The sequence below is a fragment of the Gorilla gorilla genome, chromosome 12, assembly GCF_029281585.2.
Source record: "Gorilla gorilla gorilla isolate KB3781 chromosome 12, NHGRI_mGorGor1-v2.1_pri, whole genome shotgun sequence".
Taxonomy (NCBI): Eukaryota; Metazoa; Chordata; class Mammalia; order Primates; family Hominidae; genus Gorilla; species Gorilla gorilla.
The window spans coordinates 106,703,093-106,721,703 of NC_073236.2; the positions used below are offsets into that span (position 1 = coordinate 106,703,093).

Sequence of the window (18,611 nt, forward strand, 5' to 3'; positions counted from 1 at the left end):
TCAAGCTCACCCGTCCTATCACATCAGGGCCCTGCCCTTATGATCTCACTTAACCTTAGTTATCTCCTTTTATCTGTCTCCAAATACAGCTGCATTGGGGTATGGGGCTTCAACATATGAATTTGGGGATGGGAGGCAAAATTCCATCCATAGCACTAACAGGTATGGACATGGGACTCATTCTGAACAGGGGGCTATGGGAAAGGGAATGAGTGTGGTCCTCTGCAGAACCTCTCATTCCCTGCTGTAGGAATTAAGGAAGCCATATATTCTGGATAACATGGCAGTAACATAATGGGACCACTATCAACCCAAGTCCCTGAAATATACAGAGCAGAGTCCACTGCTCACCTCTAACATGTCTAATGCACACAAAATGTAAACTTTGTTGTGCTAATGTGTTAGTGAAGCACACCCTAGACTAACCTAATATATTTACCCACAATTCATCTGTGCCTAGTTCTAAGATCAATTCATAAGTGATCCTGGCCTTATAAAAAGCGCAAGCTGGTGAGGAAGAGAAACGAGGCACAAAAGCAACAACTTTAAAATATTTAAATTTAAAATTGTCTGATTAGATTCTAAATGCAATAAAGATTTAAGGAACAGAGAGAAGTGTGGGTTGAAGAAGTACTAAAAAGCTTTTCAGAGAAACTGATACTAAAGACGAGTCTTCCAAGTCAGTAGAATTTGAGACACAAGTATAGGTTATTCATTCACTCTGTTGGACATTGATCTGTCCATATGGCCTGTGCATATGTCAGCACCAGTGGTGTCTAAGATTGCAGAAAAGAGCAAAGATGTAGAAATCATCATAGAGGTTTGGAGGGCTCAAAGACACCTTGGTAGTCTCCTTAGCCAATCCAATTATTTGAAAAATGAAGAAACTGAGGGCCAAGATATGATGAATTTGCTAAAATGGAAAGAGAGCTATTGTCTTGGAAATACCAACACAAGCTAGTCCCAATCTCTGAGCCTCAAATTTCACATAAATAAATGGGAGACATAAATGTCTACTTTTCATGTTTCTCCTGATTGTTTTGAAGGTCAAATCAGCTATCAGTTTTCTAAAAATGCATTGTCTTATGAAGAGGCTTGCCCCATGGCCAGGTATGGTGGCACACACCGATACTCTTAGCTACTTGGGAGGCTGAGGCAGGAGGATCACTTGAGCCCGAGAGTTTGAGGTTGCAGCATGCTATGATCCTGCCACTGCACTCCAGCTTGGGCAACAGAGTGAGACCCTATCTCTTAAAAAAAGAAAAAGAAAAAAAAAAAGAGGCTTATCTTGAAGCCACAGAACGTTAAGACCATATTCTTTAACAGCTCCGTTAGAGCTTGCAGATTCTAAACCAGTCTTCCGCAAAGTGATCATCTTGGAGGCATTGCTCTCTTTGTTTAAAATATTTAGAAATATACAAAATATTTTGAATTTTAGAATGTTCTTCAAGGCTAGAGACATACTTTAAATATTCTCAATGGTGGCAAATCTTGTTCACAGACATGTCCAAGCTATTTGCCCAACGGCAGTGTCACTAGAGTAAATACACAGTCTCATACAGTGACCTTGTTGAAATAGAACATTCAATTCTATATATAAATTATTTTATTTAAGAAAGGAGACAGAAGAGGGAAAAAAATGGAAGGATGAGAAAGGAAAAAAACAGTACCATCATGGTCTTAGAGAAGGTTCAGGGAAGAACTCTGTCCTCTTCAATATACGGCAAAAAATGTTGCTTCTCTCACTACAACTTTATGGGGCAGATTTCAGAGGACTGATTTTTTTAGTAAACCAGATGATTCCTCTTCATTTTAGCAAATCTCAATTCTGAGGGATAGCACAGAGCCACATCAGACCATCAGAGCCCAGAAATACCAGCTATAAATCCTGAAACCATTTCTTAAAATGTATAGAGCCAAAATCAACCATCAATTCAAGCCATCGCCTCTTAAAACTATTTCCAACATGCTCAGAACTGTCATCTTCAAACACAGTGACCATAAAATCTTACCACTTTGCCAGTATCAGAAGTAGCTCAACAATGCTTCCACTCTGAGCTGCTCCATAATTATTATTTTCAATGCTTATTCCTATGTAGGAACAGGAGTCTAATTATTAATAGGTATATTATTTTATAGAGCCCTAGAGGTATAAAATATGGTAATTTGATATTCCACGTCATGATAAAGGCATTTTAATTGCCAATAAAATGAAAAAAAATATGAGAGGAGGGGCTTAGGGAGAACCAATGAAGAAACACAGACTTGCTTCTCTTAAACAGGTCAGGGCAGGTGGACACTTAAAGCTGACAGCCTCTTTGGTTCCCAGAAGACATCTACCCGGGTAAAGACCGGATACTGGGCCACAGGAAGGGTAACGTCTGGGTCACAACCCATTCTCTGAAGTTCTAAGAATCTATATTTCGATGATCCTAATGTCCCAGCCCTACATTCTCAATCCAAGTAAAACGAGCAGTTCTCCTCTCCACTGGCAGGAGCCCAGTGACATGCAGACATATTCTCTCTCACATGCGGTGTTTTTCCTCTTTGGATCTTACCCGTCTTTACTGATCTTTCTTGACTCCAGGCTAGAGGGCCCCTGCACGAAAGTCAATCTGGCAGAGGTTGCTGGAACAAGACCAGCTAACACTTAAAAGTTCCAGCACCTATCAGTGAGATGTGTAGGACACCTTCAGTGATACCTTCAGCTGTTGACGCAGGTAAGGTTTGGCACGGATGGCTACAGAGAGCAGCCATTTTAGAGCCACAAGAGACAACCAGACTCAGTAACACTCAATTAAATATTTCTTAGATTATGCCAAAGGAGTACTTGAGTGGGACACTGAAGAAAAGCCCACATGGCATAGGAAGTGCCTGGTGTTAATGACTTATTCCACCTCAAGGAAGCCAAGCTTCAATAAATGCAATCAGCACACACTCCAACTGAGCTCTCTGCTCAGCAAGAAGACAGATGTCTAGTAGCCTCAGCCTCACCATCCCCAGTCACTGCCCAGCAGCTCCTCCAAAAGAAGGCAGGCTGCTGCACTGGTCCAAGATCACCTGGGAGGGCCCTATCCATAAGGGCATGTGGCCTTAGGCGATGGGGAGGAAGAGAGAGCCACAATTCACCTCTGCCCTCTGCTGACCCAGCCTGGCTCAGTTCCCCTTCCACATAAGTAAGATGTTTTATAACCATTTTTTTCTTTAGACTTCTAATCTATTTACATAGTTTATGGACTCAGTTTAGGGAATAACCAGTGTGAAAAGTGTTACAATAATTCTGGCATTACTTCTGTCAGGATAAAACTAGGTTTGTTTGTTTTTTAATCATAGATTTAGGCTTCATCCCAATAATATTCACGTTGCCAGGACAGGAGAGATACTGCGGAAATTCAAGAGCGGGTTTCTGAGCAGAACTCAATGTCTCAGCTCCCCTAAATGAACACCATTTCTCATCACTGAGAAAAGATTTCCAAAGATGCAGATTTCTCATCTGCATCGACCCAACCATCTACCCATCTTTTTCTCCCACGTGGAGTTGGCAGGCATCACATCTATTTCCCCAGCTTCTTATTGGCTTTTGTCCAGTGGAAACCAAGAAATATTTTTCTTTATTCAAAGTCCTGTGACAAAAGTATTGAAACTCTTTTTAAAAAAAGTAATTTCAGCCATGCAATTAGGATACTTTCCACTTCAATGAGCTCATATTTTCCTGTTAATTTCTCCATTAAGCTTATTATCTTAAGTTTGTTTAAACAAAAGCTAAGTATATCTATTTGGCCCTTTAGAATGGTGTGTGTGTGTGTGTGTGTGTGTGTGTGTGTCTGTGTGTCTGTGTGTGTGTTCCAGTGCTAAGCTTTAGAGCTTAGGATGTTACTGAACGTATCTGCCAAAAGAGACCTATCTTCAATTAAATAATCTTGTTCTCCAATGGTCCATTCTGTTTCCATTTTTCCTGTCCAAAGAGAACTGCTGGAACAACTTATGGCATCTCTAATAGAATCCCAAACAGTTCTTGTGTCACTTTAACCCAATTTTGCCCTAGGGCTTATTATTTATATGACCAATAATTAAAGGAAAAAAGAGTTTTCCCAATGATTTCAGGATTCCACATCAACTACCGGTCCTTTCCTTTCTTCCTAATCCATGTAAAGTTTATTTTCTTCTGTAGAATACGTATAAAGACCTTAATCTTAAAGTTTGTTTCTTTTTTTCTTCTTCTTCTTCTTTTTTTTATTCTTATTACACTTTAAGTTTTAGGGTACATGTGCACAATGTGCAGGTTAGTTACATATGTATACATGTGCCATGCTGCTGTGCTGCAACCATTAACTCGTCATTTAACATTAGGTATATCTCCTAATGCTATCCCTCCCCACTCCCCCCACCCCACAACAGTCCCCAGAGTGTGATGTTCCCCTTCCTGTGTCCATGTGTTCTCATTGTTCAATTCCCACCTATGAGTGAGAATATGCGGTGTTTGGTTTTCTGTTCTTGCGATAGTTTACTGAGAATGATGATTTCCAATTTCATCCATGTCCCTACAAAGGACATGAACTCATCATTTTTTATGGCTGCACAGTATTCCATGGTGTATATGTGCCACATTTTCTTAATCCAGTCTATCATTGTTGGACATTTGGGTTGGTTCCAAGTCTTTGCTATTGTGAATAGTGCCGCAATAAAAATACGTGTGCATGTGTCTTTATAGCAGCATGATTTATAGTCCTTTGGGTATATACCCAGTAATGGGATGGCTGGGTCAAATGGTATTTCTAGTTCTAGATCCCTTAGGAATTGCCACACTGACTTCCACAATGGTTGAACTAGTTTACAGTCCCACCAACAGTGTAAAAGCTTTCCTGTTTCTCCACATCCTCTCCAGCACCTGTTGTTTCCTGACTTTTTAATGATTGCCATTCTAACTGGTATCGGATGGTATCTCATGGTGGTTTTGATTTGCATTTCTCTGATGGCCAGTGATGATGAGCATTTTTTCATGTGTCTTTTGGCTGCATAAATGTCTTCTTTTGAGAAGTGTCTGTTCATATCCTTCGCCCACTTTTTGATGTGGTTGTCTGTTTTTTTCTTGTAAATTTGTTTGAGTTCATTGTAGATTCTGGATATTAGCCCTTTGTCAGATGAGTAGGTTGCAAAAATTTTCTCCCATTTTGTAGGTTGCCTGTTCACTCTGATGGTAGTTTCTTTTGCTGTGCAGAAGCTCTTTAGTTTAATTAGATCCCATTTGTCAGTTCTGGCTTTTGTTGCCATTGCTTTTGGTGTTTTAGACATGAAGTCCTTGCCCATGCCTATGTCCTGAATGGTAATGCCTAGGTTTTCTTCTAGGGTTTCTATGGTTTTAGGTCTAACGTTTAAGTCTTTAATTCATCTTGAATTAATTTTTGTATAAGGTGTAAGGAAGGGATCCAGTTTCAGCTTTCTACATATGGCTAGCCAGTTTTCCCAGCACCATTTATTAAATAGGGAATCCTTTCCCCATTGCTTGTTTTTCTCAGGTTTGTCAAAGATCAGATAGTTGTAGATATGCGGCGTTATTTCTGAGGGCTCTGTTCTGTTCCATTTATCTATATCTCTGTTTTGGTACCAGTACCGCACTGTTTTGGTTACTGTAGCCTTGTAGTATAGTTTGAAGTCAGGTAGCGTGATGCCTCCAGCTTTGTGCTTTTGGCTTAGGATTCGCTTCGCGATGCGGGCTCCTTTTTGGTTCCATATGAACTTTAGAGTAGTTTTTTCCAATTCTGTGAAGAAAGTCATTGGTAGCTTGATGGGGATGGCATTGAATCTATACATTACCTTGGGCGGTATGGTCATTTTCACGATATTGATTCTTCCTACCCATGAGCATGGAATGTTCTTCCATTTGTTTGTATCCTCTTTTATTTCACTGAGCAGTGGTTTGTAGTTCTCCTTGAAGAGGTCCTTCACGTCCTTTGTAAGTTGGATTCCTAAGTATTTTATTCTCTTGGAAGCAATTGTGAATGGGAGTTCACTCATGATTTGGCTCTCTGTTTGTCTGTTATTGGTGTATAAGAATGCTTGTGATTTTTGTGCATTGATTTTGTATCCTGAGACTTTGCTGAAGTTGCTTATCAGCTTAAGGAGATTTTGGGCTGAGACAATGGGGTTTTCTAGATATACAATCATGTCATCTGCCAACAGGGACAATTTGACTTCCTCTTTTCCTAACTGAATACCCTTTATTTCCTTCTCCTGCCTAATTGCCCTGGCCACAACTTCCAACACTATGTTGAATAGGAGTGGTGAGAGAGTGCATCCCTGTCTTGCGCCAGTTTTCAAAGGGAATGCTTCCAGTTTTTGCCCATTCAGTATGATATTGGCTGTGGGTTTGTCATAGGTAGCTCTTATTATTTTGAGATACATCCCATCAATACCTAACTTATTGAGAGTTTTTAGCATGAAGGGTTGCTGAATTTTGTCAAAGACATCTACAGAACTCTCCACCCCAAATCAACAGAATACACATTTTTTTAGCACCACACCACACCTATTCCAAAATTGACCACATAGTTGGAAGTAAAGCTCTCCTCAGCAAATGTAAAAGAACAGAAATTATAACAAACTGTCTCTCAGACCACAGTGCAATCAACCTAGAACTCAGGATTAAGAAACTCACTCAAAACTGCTCAACTACATGGAAACTGAACAACCTGCTCCTGAATGACTACTGGGTACATAACAAAATGAAGGCAGAAATAAAGATGTTCTTTGAAACCAACGAGAACAAAGACACAACATACCAGAATCTCTGGGACACATTCAAAGCAGTGTGTAGAGGGAAATTTATAGCACTAAATGCCCACAAGAGAAAGCAGGAAAGATCCAAAATTGACACCCTAACATCACAATTAAAAGAACTAGAAAAGCAAGAGCAAACACATTCAAAAGCTAGCAGAAGGCAAGAAATAACTAAAATCAGAGCAGAACTCAAAGAAATAGAGACACAAAAAACCCTTCAAAAAATTAATGAATCCAGGAGCTGGTTTTTTGAAAGGATCAACAAAATTGATAGACCGCTAGCAAGACTAATAAAGAAAAAAAGAGAGGAGAATCAAATAGATGCAATAAAAAATGATAAAGGGGATATCACCACCGATCCCACAGAAATACAAACTACCATCAGAGAATACTACAAACACCTCTACGCAAATACACTAGAAAATCTAGAAGAAATGGATAAATTCCTCGACACATACACTCTTCCAAGACTAAACCAGGAAGAAGTTGAATCTCTGAATAGACCAATAACAGGATCTGAAATGGTGGCAATAGTCAATAGCTTACCAACCAAAAAGAGTCCAGGACCAGATGGATTCACAGCCGAATTCTACCAGAGGTACAAGGAGGAACTGGTACCATTCCTTCTGAAACTATTCCAGTCAATAGCAAAAGAGGGAATCCTCCCTAACTCATTTTATGAGGCCAGCATCATCCTGATACCAAAGCCGGGCAGAGACACAACCAAAAAAGAGAATTTTAGACCAATATCCTTGATGAACATTGATGTAAAAATCCTCAATAAAATACTGGCAAACCGAATCCAGCAGCACATCAAAAAGCTTATCCACCATGATCAAGTGGGCTTCATCCCTGGGATGCAAGGCTGGTTCAATATACGCAAATCAATAAATGTAATTCAGCATATAAACAGAACCAAAGACAAAAACCACATGATTATCTCAGTAGATGCAGAAAAGTTTGTTTCTTATGGTTTTTAAAATATTTTCTAAGAGTTTTATAGTTGCAAACTATAAAAGTGGGTTCATGTGTTATTTGATCATCTTTATCTGTGTTAGAGTGCTGTACTTAAAACATATGCTGTATAAATCAAGGTTTTCCAGAGTCCTGGAAAACCTGCTTTTTAATTAACTCAGGTATTTATAAGTGAAATTTTCTGATCTTTCAGAATTTTGAAACAGGAAATCTTAAAGCACCTGAATTTTTTGTCTCCCCTTATAACGCTTCTGTCTGATTACGAGGCAGGTTCCTGGGTTCAACAAAGAGCACAGGCTTGTGCAACGAGGCAATGGGCAGGTTCAGCATGGAAGCTGGACCCTGAACTCTATACTGTGATTCTAAATGCTTCCCATACAAGGCCTTTTCATACCATCTGGCATAACTAGGTCACTACATGTTTGTTCCCCGCAACTGGGCAATCAATAAAACATGTTTGAAACAATCAAAAAGTCAGATGCCAAATAAGCTTTGAATTTAGGTCACTGTTAAGAGAACCAATTTAAAAACAAAGGACACCCTTATACAATTTATTTTTATGTAAAAAAGATGAACATATTTAATGTTCCTATGATGCAAAAATAAATTGGAGGGGTATTTTCTGAAACTTGGCCTCTCCTCAGAGATGATAACTACCACAGAAATGTTTGGGTTTGAAGCCTGTGAAAAGTGAGATTACCCTGAAGCGGCTGGTGATTGTAACCACTGGAATTGTCATTCTAACAGTCAGTGAGCAAACTCTTGCGAATGTTTTCACATATATGTAGACTACCACAATTTACTCCAGGTAGCACAGAAACCTAACTCTGCCAAAATTAGGACCTGCCAACTACTTCATACTTGATTTATATTCAAGAAAACCACTCCTGTCTGTCACCCTATATAGTTCTATGAGATCAATTTCTGTTCTTTGAATATAGGAGATTTAGTGATGCCTGTAGAGACTGCCTATATAGACAGCCTAATTCACATAAACACCAATGATTTATTTGATTGTTAAACATATTTTTAGAACTCTGAAATACTAAACATAACTTTTTACAAAAACAAAACAATAGAAATGTTTTTTTCCCTACAGGTTGGCATTCTCTGTCAAGGTGAGAAAACATTACAGAAACCTTTAACTCCATTATTCCCGCTCTTTTCTCATTATAATGCAATCCAGAGAAATGTCCTCTGTGGTCATGAATTTAACTATCATCAGCAAATCTATTCACTGATCACTGAATTTTCTCCATTAATTCTCTAGCATTCCATCTCTAAAACAGCCTGGACTTCCTTGACTGATAATTAAGAGTACACCCTTCCTAATATTAATCAAGGATGAGGCTGCTTGTAACAAAGATGTCATTGCTCATCTTCTCACAATCCTCCCTGCTAAGGGTCAAGAAATCAACTCTGGTGAGCATTTATTTATTTAGCATTTATTTATTTAGAAGAAAATTCAGAATAGTTCATTTCTTCATGATCCTTGTCTTCACAACAGCCTGTAACGCAATCCTGATGCTTGATTCCTCACAAAATCCCCTATAGTCATCTCCTTTTTTTTCAACTTGACTTCTTAGATTGGCCCTTGGTCATTTCACAAGGCCAATTTCTCTTCCTTGGCCTCATGTCACCTCACACTCACCCAACACTCCCATTAAACAGTTAAAAACTTTGTTTGTTTCTAAAAGTCTCTAAATGTATTACAGTGAAAGCTTTTAAATTCGGCTTTAAAATATACTATTCTATTTATAAGTCTAGGAAATTTTAATATTTTCCCCCTTCTTTCTAAAACATTTTCAAATATACTGAGATATTCAAAGGATAATACAATGATCACCTGCATATGAACCGCTCAAGAGTCAAGTTTGTGCTACTTGTGTGTAAAATACCTCTGAAACTATGGGCAATATCTCCGACATGTTGTGGGTTCAGTTCCTGACCACTGCAATAAAGTTATTATCACAATAAAGCGACTCACATGAATTTGTCAGTTTCCCAGTGCAAATAAAAGTCATGTTTACACTATACTGTCGTCTATTACGTTTGCAGTAGCGCTATGCTTTAAAGTACATACCTTAATTTTAAAACACTTTATTGCTTTAAAAATGCTAATAATCATCTGAGCCTTCTGTGAATCATAACCTTTTTGCTGGTGGAGGGTCTTGCCTTGATGTTGATGACTGTCAACCAATCAGGATGGGGGTTCCTGAGGGTTGGGGTGGCTGTGGCAATTTCTTAAAATAAGACAACAGTGAAGTCTGCAGCTTTGCCTGACTCTTCCTTTTACTAAATATTTCTCTGTAGTAAGTGATACTGTTTGATAGCATTTGACCCATGCTAGAACTGCTTTCAAAATGAGTCAGTCCTCTTAAGTCCTGCTAATGCTTTATCAATTAAATTTATAGCGTATTCTAAATCCATTGTTGTCATTTCACAATGTTCACAGCATCTACACAAGGAGTCGATTTCATCTCATGAAAGCACTTTCTTTGCTCATTCATAAGCAGCAGCTCCTCATCCATTCAAGTTTGAAGATGAGATTGCAGCAGTTTGGTCATATCTTCAGGATCCACTTCTAACTTGAGTTCTCTTGCTATTTCCACCATATCTGTAGTGACTTCCTCCACTGAAATTTTGTACCCCTCAAAGTCATCCATAAGGGTTGGATTTGACTTTTTCCAGTATCTAATTTAATCAAATATCCTTAATGCTGATATTTTGACCTCCTCCCATGTATCACGAATGTTCCTAATGGCATCTAGAATGGCAAACTCTTTCCAGAAAGCTTTTTATTTACTTTGCCCAGATCCATCAGAGGAATCATGATCTATGGCAGTGATAGCCTTAAAAAATGTATTTCTTAAATAATAAGACTTGAAAGTCCAAACGACTCCTTGATCCATGGGCTACAGAATGGATGTTGTCATTGCAGCCATGAAAACAACATTCATCTTTTTGTACATCTCCATTAGAGCTCTTGAGTGACCAGGTACATTGTCAATGAGCAGTAATATTTTGAAAGGAATCTTTTCTTCTGAGCATCAGGTCTCAATAGTGGTCTTAAAACCTTCAGTAAACCAAACTGCAAACACATGTGCCATCATCCAGGCTTTGCTATTCTCTTTATATAGCACAGGCAGAGTAGATTTAACATAGTTCTTAAGGGCCACAGAATTTTCAGAACAGCCTATGAGCACTGGCTGCAACTTAAAGTCACCAGCTGCATTAGCCCCTAACAAGAGAGCCAGGCTGTCCTCTGAAGCCAAGCAATGACTTTCTCTCTAGTTATGAAAGTCCTAAATGGCATCTTCTTCAGGTATAAGGCTGCTTAGTGTAGCCACCTTTATCAGTGATCTTCTGGACAACTTGCTGCAGCTTCTACATCAGCACTTGCTGCTTCTCCTTGTACTTTTATGGTATGCAGATGGCTTCTTTCTTTAAACCTTATGAACCAACCGCTACTAGCTTCAGATTTTTCTTCTGCAACTTCCTGACCTCTTCAAGCCTTCAGAGAATTGAAGAAAGTTAGGTCCTTGTTCTGGATTGAACTTTGGCTGAAGAGAATGTTGTGGCTGGTTCTAGACCTCTCTCAAACATTCTCCGTATTAGCAACAGAGCTGTTTTACTTTCTTATCATTCATGTACTCTCTGGAGTAGCACTTTTAATTTCCTTCAAGAACTTTTCCTTTGAATTCACAACTTGGCTAACCGATGCAAAGGCCTAGCTTTTGGCTTATTTTGGCTTTCAACATGCCCTCCTCACTAAGGTTAATCATTTTTAGCTTTTGATTTAAAGTGAGAGATGTGGCCGGGCTCGGTGGCTCACGTCTGTAACCCCAGCACTTTGGGAGGCCGAGGAGGGTGGATCACGAGGTCAGGAGATCGAGACCACCCTGGCTAACACGGTGAAACCCCGTCTCTAATAAAAATACAAAAATTACCCGGGCGTGGTGGCGGGTGCCTGTTGTCTCAGCTACTCTGGAGGCTGAGGCAGGAGAATGGCGTGAACCCGGGAGGCAGACCTTGCAGTGAGCCAGGATCGTGCCACTGCACTCCAGCCTGGGTAACAGAGCAAGAACTCTGTCTCAAAAATAAATAAATAAATAAATAAATAAATAAATAAATAAAAATAAAGTGAGAGATGTGTGACTCCTTCTTCCACTTGAACATTTAAAGGCCATTGTAGTATTATCAATTAGCCTAATTTCAATATTGTTGTGTTTCAGCCAATAGGGATGCCTGAAGACAGGGAGAGAGATGGGGGAATGGCCAGTTGGTAGAGCAGTCAGAGAATACACATGTATCAATTAAGTTTGCCATCTTATATGGTTGTGGTTTGTGATGCCCCAAAACAATTACAATAGTAACAAAAATCACTTATCACACATCACCATAACAGATACAACAATGAAAAGGTCTTGAAATATTGCAAAAATTAGCAACATGTGACAGAGACACAAAGTGAGAGCATGCTGTCAGAAAAACTTGCTTGCCTATAAGCAGGGCTGCCATAACCTTCATTCAATTAGTAAAAGACACAATATCTATCTACAAAGAGCGGAAGTGAGGTGCAGTAAAAGAAAGTGTGCCTGTAAACTACGAACATCATGGAATTTCACCCCTAAAACTTTCAGCATTCATCTATTAAGAATAAGGACATTTTCCTGCTGGGTGCGGTGGCTCATGCCTGTAATCCCAGCATTTTGGGAGGCCAAGGCGGGTGGATCACCTGAGGTCAGGAGTTCTAAACCAGCCTGGGCAACACGGCGAAACCCCGTCTCTACTAAAAATACAAAAATTAGCTGGGTGTGGTGGTGCACACCTGTAATTCCAGCCACTCGGGAGGCTGAGGCAGGAGAATCCCTTGAACCAGGGAGGCAGAGGTTGCAGTGTCACCTCTGCTCCACTGCACTCCAGCTTGGGCCACAGAGTGAGAGACTCCATCTCAAAACAAACAAACAAAAAAGAATAAGGATATTTTCCTACATAATCCCAATACTATTACCACACATAAGAAAACTAGTAATTCCAAAATATCATCTAACGACATTTCCTATGGTTTGAATGTGTCCCCCTACGTTCATGTGTTAGAAACTTAATCCCCTGAAAGCGACAGTGTTAGGAGTATGGGACCTAATAAGAGGGTCTTCCCTCATGACTGCATTAATGTCATTATCTTGGGAGTGGGTTAGTTATCACCAGAGTGGACTTGTTATAAAAGCAAGTTCAGCCCCCCCTTGCTCTCTTGTGTTCTCCTGTCCTTCTGCTATGGGGTGACTTAGTAAGAAGGCCCTGGTCACACGCTGGCATCTTGATATTGAACTTCACAGCCTCTAAAACAGTGAGAAATAAATGTCTTTTCTTTATAGATTACCCAGTCTGTGGCACTCCGTTATAACAACACAAAATGGACTAAGACAGAGCTCATGTTCAAATTTCCCCAACTATTCCCAAAATATCTCTTAGATCTGGCTTTTTTTTAAAAAATCAAGATTTAATTAAGGTGAATATATTACACTTATTTTTTGTGTCTCTTTCTACAAACATCATCTCACTTTCTTTTATACTCTGATTTTTTTTTTTAAGAAACCAGGCAATAATGCCCTACACTGTCAATGTCTGATTGTTTTTTCTGTCTGAGTGTGATGTGTTTAACTTGTTTCTTTACCCTTGGTATTCCCTGTAAACTTGGGGTTAAGTCTAAGGGTTTGATTAGATTCAGGTTAGATATATTTGGCAAGAACACTTCATGGGTAATTCTGCACTCTATACTGTCTCACAGCAGGAGGCACATAAGGTCAGGCTGCCCCACTATTAATGACGCTGAGTTGATCACTTAGTCAAAGGGGCTTCCTGACACGCTGACCTTGCCAGCAAGTCATTTATACTGCACTATGCCTCAGATGTAAAAGGCTTAATATTTGTGCAATAGCCTGCCAAGAATCCCAAGCTATTTCACTTCTCTGATCTCTTCTGACAACTCTTCCTTGCCCATTTCTTGTACCGTTCTCTTTCCTCTGTTTAATTACTCTCCCTTTGTGCTCTGTGAGCTTGGTTTCCTCATCAATCATCCATTTTCCTCCACCCTCCAAACAGTTCTGAGATTCTACTCTACAAATCTTTCCTGAATTTAAATACGTTGATCACAATTCATCTTGGTTTTCATTCCCAAGTTTACTACCTAATTATTAGAATGTGCCACAGAAACAAGGGCTATCTCTGCCAAATTTATTTTGTATATGACCTCTCATAGCAACATATAAACATAGATGTTTATTGGTAACTACTGCATTGAAAGTCTCAATGTTTGACATTTGCAATTAGTAAGACGGCTCCACTGAGCAAAGCAACAGTGAGCATTTATCCAGGGTTTTGTTTTTGTTTTGGATTATCTGCCATTTAAAATCTACCTATACCTCCTGGCTATAGCTATGTTTGCAAACCAACCACAGCAAGAAAGCACAAATGTTTTCAAAATCCTTCGTAGGATAGTAGGATACACCTACACACTATGATTATTTGTCAGTAATGTATTTTTTAAATGCCTGGTTCACCCTAATTGCACAAATTAATTGGGCAGTCTTTAGCATCCAGCAACATTCCTCATGAACAGGAAGACCAATAAATATATGCTGAGAATGCTTTCCAAAAAATAGGTCTTATTTTGAAGCTGTGTATGAGTGAGTACACATGCAAAATGAATTAAGAATTGAGATCACTGTTTGGATCTTTTAGACCAAAAGTCAGAGATGTATGCAGATAAGACAAAAGTATTCCAGAGTTTTAATTATTTGGGTAACTCCATCAATTAGCCAATTCATTTGAATTGTATACTCTAGGCTTACAAGTCAATAGTATCTTTTCATCTTTTCTTGTTAGCAATCACCTAATATTATACAAGAATAACAAGTTTGTTATGCCTCATTTTCTTGCTTTTTATCATCTGTGTTCCAACTTGGAAACGGGGAGAAAGGTACTGGGCACACAATTTTAAAAAGATCTGCTTTTTCCTTTCTCCATGACCAACCTAAGCTGGAATGAATAAACAATGCAAATGGCACGAAATTTGTCCTCCCTCTCCAAGACTAGTTCAGTGCAAAGCTGTGAAGTGTATAAAGTTTATCTTCAGCCCCACTGTCCTTATCAAAATCTACCCTTAGCATAAACATTGTCTTTACTTTTAAGCTAAATTTAAATTGATGTGCCTTCTCCCAAAAGCATTTGCAAAACTGGGGAATGAAAAGCCACGTTAGGTCCCCTGTAGTCGCATTTCAGGTGTCCACAGGCCAATGAGGGCTGTGTTTGTGGGATCGATGCTGTCCCCTATCTTACTGAAAGCACATGATATAAAAACAGTCATAGTAGATGGCTGCTTAAGTTTGACTCTATCTTGATAAATATTCTCTAAGCTAATATTTGCATCGTTCTATAATATTTGCAAAGCAGGGCTCACATTATCTTGATTAATCTTAACAAAGTCTCATGAGCCCCACGTCTTATCTCCACTTCGCAGATAAGGAAGCCACTTCCCTCCTACCGAGTGCTGGGCTCACAGCTCTAATCAAGGTCTTACAACTCCACAAGGATGCTCTTTCCATTCCCACATGCTGCCTTCCTTTCAGGTCTACAATCTCCCCTCCTTCTCCTAGAAGAAAGGTGACAATCCTACCATTGACTTAGTACCTACAAGTGTTTCCCAGGTTTCTAAAGCAGTGACAATTAGTTCTATTACTCCCAAGTATTTCACGCGCATATACACACACACACGATATATTTTTAATATTCAAGACATCGCAGAGGAATAATAATAAATGTATCTCATCTAGTCTTCTCATGAGGGGTTTAACCCATAACCAAAAGACAGGAGGGAAACCACAGAACGAAGCCTCCATCGTTACCACATAATGGAGTGGAGGAACCAACGCTTTTAGGCTGTCTTCACTACGCACATTCAATGATGAGTTTTAAAGAAAATTTTGTCTTTCTCTCACTTTATGATATAAATATAGGCCTAAAGTTACACTTCAAACAACTCATGCACTACACCTTGCAAGTTATGAATTTTTTTTTCTTTCTTTTGAGACAGAGTCTCACTCCTGTCACCCAGGCTGGAGTGCAGTGGTGTGATCTTGACTCACTACAACCTCCATCTCCCAGGCTCCAGTGATTCTCCTGCCTCAGCCTCCCAAGTAGCTGGGATTTCAGGCGCCTGACACCACGCTGGGCTAATTTTTGTATTTTTAGTAGAGACAGGGTTTCATCATGTTGGCCAGGCTGGTCTCGAACTCCTGACCTCAGGTAATCCACCTGCCTCGGCCTCCCAAAGTGGCAGGATTATAGGCATGAGCCACAGCACCCGGCCTGAATTTTTATAAGAAAATAAAAGATAACATGAAATATTACTTCCTGTCAAAGATGACATGAATTATTATTGCACAATGAATTCAAAACTCATGAACAAAACTATTGCAAAAGGCAAAAATATTTACAAGCATCTTTGCAGAATATATATTCTGTACCATATCTCACGCCTGACACATTTTATACACAGATCATCCTAACTGAAAAAATAGAAACAGGTAATCATGGACTTCCTGAAACATTTCTGGAAGCCAGGCACGGTAGCTCATGCCTGTAATCCCAGCACTGTGGGAGGACGAGGCAGGCAGACCACTTCAGGTCAGGAGTTTGAGACCAACCTGGCCAACGTGGTGAAACCCCATCTCTACTAAAATTATAAACATTAGCTGAGAGCGGTGGCACGTGCCTATAATCCCAGCTACTTGGGAGGCTAAGGCAGGAGAATCACTTGAAGCTGGGAGGTGGAGGTTGCAGTGAGCCAAGATCGTGCCACTGCACTCCAGCCTGGGCAACAGAGTGAGACTCCAACTCAATCAATCAATCAATCAATCAATCAATCAATAAACAAATAAATAAATGTATTCTGTACATCAGGAACTGGCAAGCTTTTTCTGTAAAAAGACACACAGTAAATATTTTAGGTTCCACAGACCATATGATCTCACTGGAACTATTTAATTGTGCAGTCATCGCATGAAAATGGGCATAGACAGTATGTAAATGAATAAGTGTGGCAATGAGTGTGGCAATAAAACTTTATTTACAAAAATATGGCCACAAGTCATAGTTTGTCAAAGCCTTTTTTTAAAAAAAGCATTTTTATCAAGTCTGGCTTTCTTGTTAAAATGATACCATATCTGTAAGACATTACTAAAGCAGGCTCGGTGATGATGTTTACCTGTGACCCAATGGTTTCCTGGAAGCACCGGCCAAGCTGTGTCTTAGCAGCCACGGGGTAGACGTGAGGAATGACCTGCTGGTGGGAGTATGTGGAATGTATGGTCTGGGTCTTCTGGACAGGGAGCCCTTGGTACGAGACTTGGGATTGGCCTGGTTGAGCTTCTTTTGTCTTCTGGCCTGTTGGGCCATCAATTCTTGAAACCTGATGTATCTGGACGGAAGCCTCAGGCGGATGTTTCACATGGATATTGACTATGTTAGGAGGAAATTTCACTAAAACAGATTGGGAGGAAAACTTGTTAGTCCTGAATAACTAACAGGCAAATCAAAAGTTTTAAAACATGAAAGTAAATTTTATAAACACGCATGCACGTGTAGCATTTTGCTGCATAGCCATCAAAATTCTTTTTTTTTTTTTTTTTTTTTTTTTGAGATGGAGTTTCGCTCTGGTCACCCAGGCTGATGTGCAATGGCTCGATCTCAGCTCATTGCAACCTCAACCTCTGCATCCCAGGTTCAAGCGATTCTCCTGCCTCAGCCTCCCGAGTACCTGGGAATACAGGTGCCCACCATCATGCCCGGCTAATTTTTGTATTTTTAGTAGAGACGGGGTTTCACCACGTTGGCCAGGCTGGTCTTAAACTCTTGACCTCAGGTGATCCGCCTGCCTTGGCCTCCCAAAGTGCTGGGATTACAGGCGTGAGCCACCGCGCCCAGCCAGCCATCACAATTCTTAAGGGCACAGGCAAAATAAAAATTAAGCCTGAATTTATATTTTTTTAAAATTTGCAATTATAGAGAGAAATTAAAACTTTTAACAGTAATACATTCATGAGACTAAAATATTCTTTTCCACAGTCATAAAGCTGTGAAATTCATGCTGCTTGTTCTAAGTAGGTAAATTTTATCAAATGTTAATCAGAAAGATCAAGCATTTGATTATTTTTGAATTTCTCATAAAATTTCTGTCATAAAAATTGTAGGATTTACATTTTTCTATTAAGAGAAAACCCAGTTTTATAAGGCACAATTCTCTTACCCTTAAATAATACAGTACCTGTTATTTTTGTGCTTCTTGTGACATACACACACACAAAATACCAAAGTGCATTATTTTATATCTATAACAAGCTACTTTCCGTAGCTTTCAAACAAAATCTCATCTCCTGATGCAAGGACTCAGGTTTTAAAGAATTAGAGCCATAAACTTCTATGATTCCCTTTTTAAAAGTGTGCATTTATAAAAATGCCAGGTTTAAAAGGATGAATTCGTCATAGAATTTTTGAGCTCCAAGTGACCTAGTTTACTTTCCTCTACAGATGAACAAATTGAAGTCCAGTGAGGTTAAATGATTGTTTACAACTAAAACCAAGCATTCTTCAATTTCGAAGTTCACCAGCAAGTACTGTGCAATCCATTAGCTTATTAATGCTGTAAGGGCCAGAACACTGTCTTGCTCATCTTTCTATTTCCCAGGCCTTGTCAGAACAGTGCCATGCACATTAATTAGCTCTTGGTGGTAAGAATCACTAGAGAAGAATGGGCTCCTTTTTATTTTCTTATTTCCTAGACACTAATTCTCTATGGC

The 18,611-nt window shown here is 39.4% G+C and overlaps 1 protein-coding gene across 17 annotated transcripts in view; it reads right to left on the reverse strand.

Moving 5' to 3' along the window:
* Positions 1-18,611, reverse strand: part of LTBP1 (latent transforming growth factor beta binding protein 1) — a 452,790-nt gene that overhangs the window by 192,310 nt on the left and 241,869 nt on the right. For all 17 annotated transcript variants that reach the window (XM_004029082.4, XM_004029083.5, XM_063695966.1 and 14 more), the window contains one exon: positions 17,021-17,295. In XM_004029082.4, coding sequence (XP_004029131.3) covers positions 17,021-17,295 — 275 coding nt within the window. The remainder of the gene's footprint in view (positions 1-17,020; positions 17,296-18,611) is intronic.